The 2,500-nt window shown below is 53.5% G+C and overlaps 2 protein-coding genes across 2 annotated transcripts in view; both read left to right on the plus strand.

Moving 5' to 3' along the window:
* Positions 1–1,128, plus strand: part of PTSG_05360 (T-cell receptor beta chain ANA 11) — a gene marked incomplete at its 5' end in the record, with an annotated part of 6,787 nt that extends 5,659 nt beyond the window's left edge. Inside the window, 3 exons of the mRNA XM_004993874.1 lie at positions 146–250; positions 439–500; positions 747–1,128. Of these exons, the coding sequence (XP_004993931.1) occupies positions 146–250; positions 439–500; positions 747–849 (270 nt within the window). The 3' untranslated portion in view covers positions 850–1,128. The remainder of the gene's footprint in view (positions 1–145; positions 251–438; positions 501–746) is intronic.
* Positions 1,129–1,306: 178 nt separating this feature from the next.
* Positions 1,307–2,500, plus strand: part of PTSG_05361 (uncharacterized protein) — a 4,779-nt gene continuing 3,585 nt past the window's right edge. Inside the window, exons 1-4 of the mRNA XM_004993875.1 lie at positions 1,307–1,732; positions 1,940–2,039; positions 2,202–2,297; positions 2,468–2,500. The exon at positions 2,468–2,500 is cut by the window's right edge and continues 70 nt beyond it. Of these exons, the coding sequence (XP_004993932.1) occupies positions 1,394–1,732; positions 1,940–2,039; positions 2,202–2,297; positions 2,468–2,500 (568 nt within the window). The 5' untranslated portion in view covers positions 1,307–1,393. The remainder of the gene's footprint in view (positions 1,733–1,939; positions 2,040–2,201; positions 2,298–2,467) is intronic.

Below are 2,500 nucleotides of genomic sequence, written 5' to 3' on the forward strand. Positions count from 1 at the left end.
TTCTCTCTCTCTCTCTCTCTCTCTCTCTCTCTCTCTCTCTCTCTCTCTCTCTCTCTCTCTCTCTCTCTCTCTCTCTCTCTCTCTCTCTCTCTCTACACACTGACACGCACCCACCTCCAATTCCTCACCCTCTCCCCCAATGCAGGCATATCAGTCGTGGCGGGATAGCAGGGACCACGCTGATGAGGACGTTGCGCTGCCGGGTCTGGAGCTCAACTCCGATCAGCTCTTCTTCATCGGCTTTGCACAGGTTCGCCACATGCACACACACATACCTGTACACCTACACGAAGATATCTCATGTGCATGTGCTTGGCGCTGGCACTAGCAGTTTGTTTGGTCGGCGTTGGTGGTGTTGATGATGTTGGTGACTCTTCTGTTTGCTGCACGCCTCATGCATGTACATATCATGCTGCGTATTTTCGTCGCTTTGAACAGGTCTGGTGCTCCAAATTCAGGCCGGAAGAAGCACACAACCGCATACTCACCGATGTGCACAGGTATGCATTGGTGTCGTGGTTGGGCGCGGTGCGCGACGGTGTGATGTGACAGCAGTAACTGTGACGCTTGCACACATCAGCACACAAACACACACACACACACTGTCTCACACGAATACACACACACACACTGTCTCACACAAACAAACACACACTGTCTCACACAAACACACACACACACTGTCTCACACAAAACAAACACACGCACACATGCATGCACACAAACACACACGCACACATGTGCAGTCCGGCAAAGTACCGGGTGATTGGAGCGGTGAGCAACTCGCAGGAGTTCTTCGACGCCTTCAGCTGTCCAGATCCAAAGCGCGACATGTGCCGCCTGTGGTGATCAATGACTTGTGCAATTGCAATCGCACGCGATGCCACTTTTTCCTTAATGTTGTTGTCCACTGCTGTTGGACGCACGCCTACTCTGTCATCTTGCCCATGTCGTGGCAACCTGCACCCGCCATTCTCAAATGTGTTGCTCTGTTGTCTACCTCATCACGCCTGTTGTGTCCACGTTCCTTTGTTTGCACGCACTGCCACGAGCACAACCTCCTTAAAACCCCTTGCGGTTTCCACGACTCTACAGCTTGTGCGCATGTGTGGAGGTGTGGTGGGCGTGCGCCATGACATGACGTGTGATGTTGTGATGTGATGTGACATGATGTGATGTGACTCATCATCATCACGTCACACGTCGTCGAACAGTCAAAACGCTGCGAAAGAAAATTTGCAGCCCAAAACGCGCCACAAGAAGGACAACTGTCTCAATGTGCACTGCAAAACACCTCCACCGCTCACTTCCATCCAACACGATCGCACAGTCGGACAGTCGGACAGTCGGACAGTTGCCTCAGATAGCCGCGCCCCGCCAACGTGAGCCAGCCATGAAATGCACAACGGCATCCCTGCTGCTGCTGCAGGTGTTGGTGGCAGCCTGGCTGTGCCAAGCACTCGTGCACGCACTTCCCGTCGCCGTGAGCGTGCAAAAGCACAACGACACGTCAAGATTGGATCGGCAGCGAAGGAGCCCAGCATTCTCTGCAGACATCGAGCTGAAGCGAGCAAAGATGCGGGCCATGTCCGCTCTCAAGACCGACTCCCATACCCCGGACGTTGAGCTTGCTATGCGCGCATCGTGGCTCTCTGCAGCCGCGTACTGCCCGCAGACGTACATCCAGCGCTGGACCTGCAAGCCCTGCTACGAAACCAACATCGTTCTCACGGTACATCAGGCCTTCAACCATGCTTGCGAGACTGCGAGAGGGCATAGCCCACGCAGCACAAAGCCAGACAAAACACCAAAACGCCAAAACGTGAACACCCTACCACCTCACACTCCCACTTCCCCTTCCTGCATGTACCCACACCCTCATGCTGCTCCATCATCGGCTGCCTTCTTTGTCGCTTGCATGCCAATACCACCCAACAAGGGCATTCAACGATTCTCCAAGTACGTGGAAGCAGCATCGGACACGCACGCGTACTTGGGGGTCGACCACATCAACGAGCAGATTGTCGTTGTATTTCAAGGTAAGCCTGAGCTTTGCAGCCGCGGTGAAAGGGTGAAGGCGTGTGTGCTTGTTCATCCACCCACATTGGGTCTGATCATTGCTTCAAGCCCTCCTGAAGGTTGAATGCACACCACTGCTCACACTGTTTGTTTCCTTGTAATTGCGTTTCTACGGCGAACAGGAACCAAGGACACGACGCAAGAATGGGAGGATATGGATGCGGCCAAAGTGACACCTGAATTCAAGAGTCAGCCGCCAGATGTCCTGGTGCATCAAGGTTGATCCATGGGCGATTGAGCTTGAACCCGACACACATAGACATAGAAACACAGAAGCACACAGACACACTTACACACACAGACACACACACAATTACACACACACACACACACAGACACAGACACACACGTACGTACGCAACAACTCATCTCCTGCTTTCCCCTTCAGGATTCTTGCTCGGCTACGAATCCATCCGCAAGG

This window comes from Salpingoeca rosetta, assembly GCF_000188695.1.
Source record: "Salpingoeca rosetta unplaced genomic scaffold supercont1.12, whole genome shotgun sequence".
Lineage (NCBI taxonomy): Eukaryota > Choanoflagellata > Craspedida > Salpingoecidae > Salpingoeca > Salpingoeca rosetta.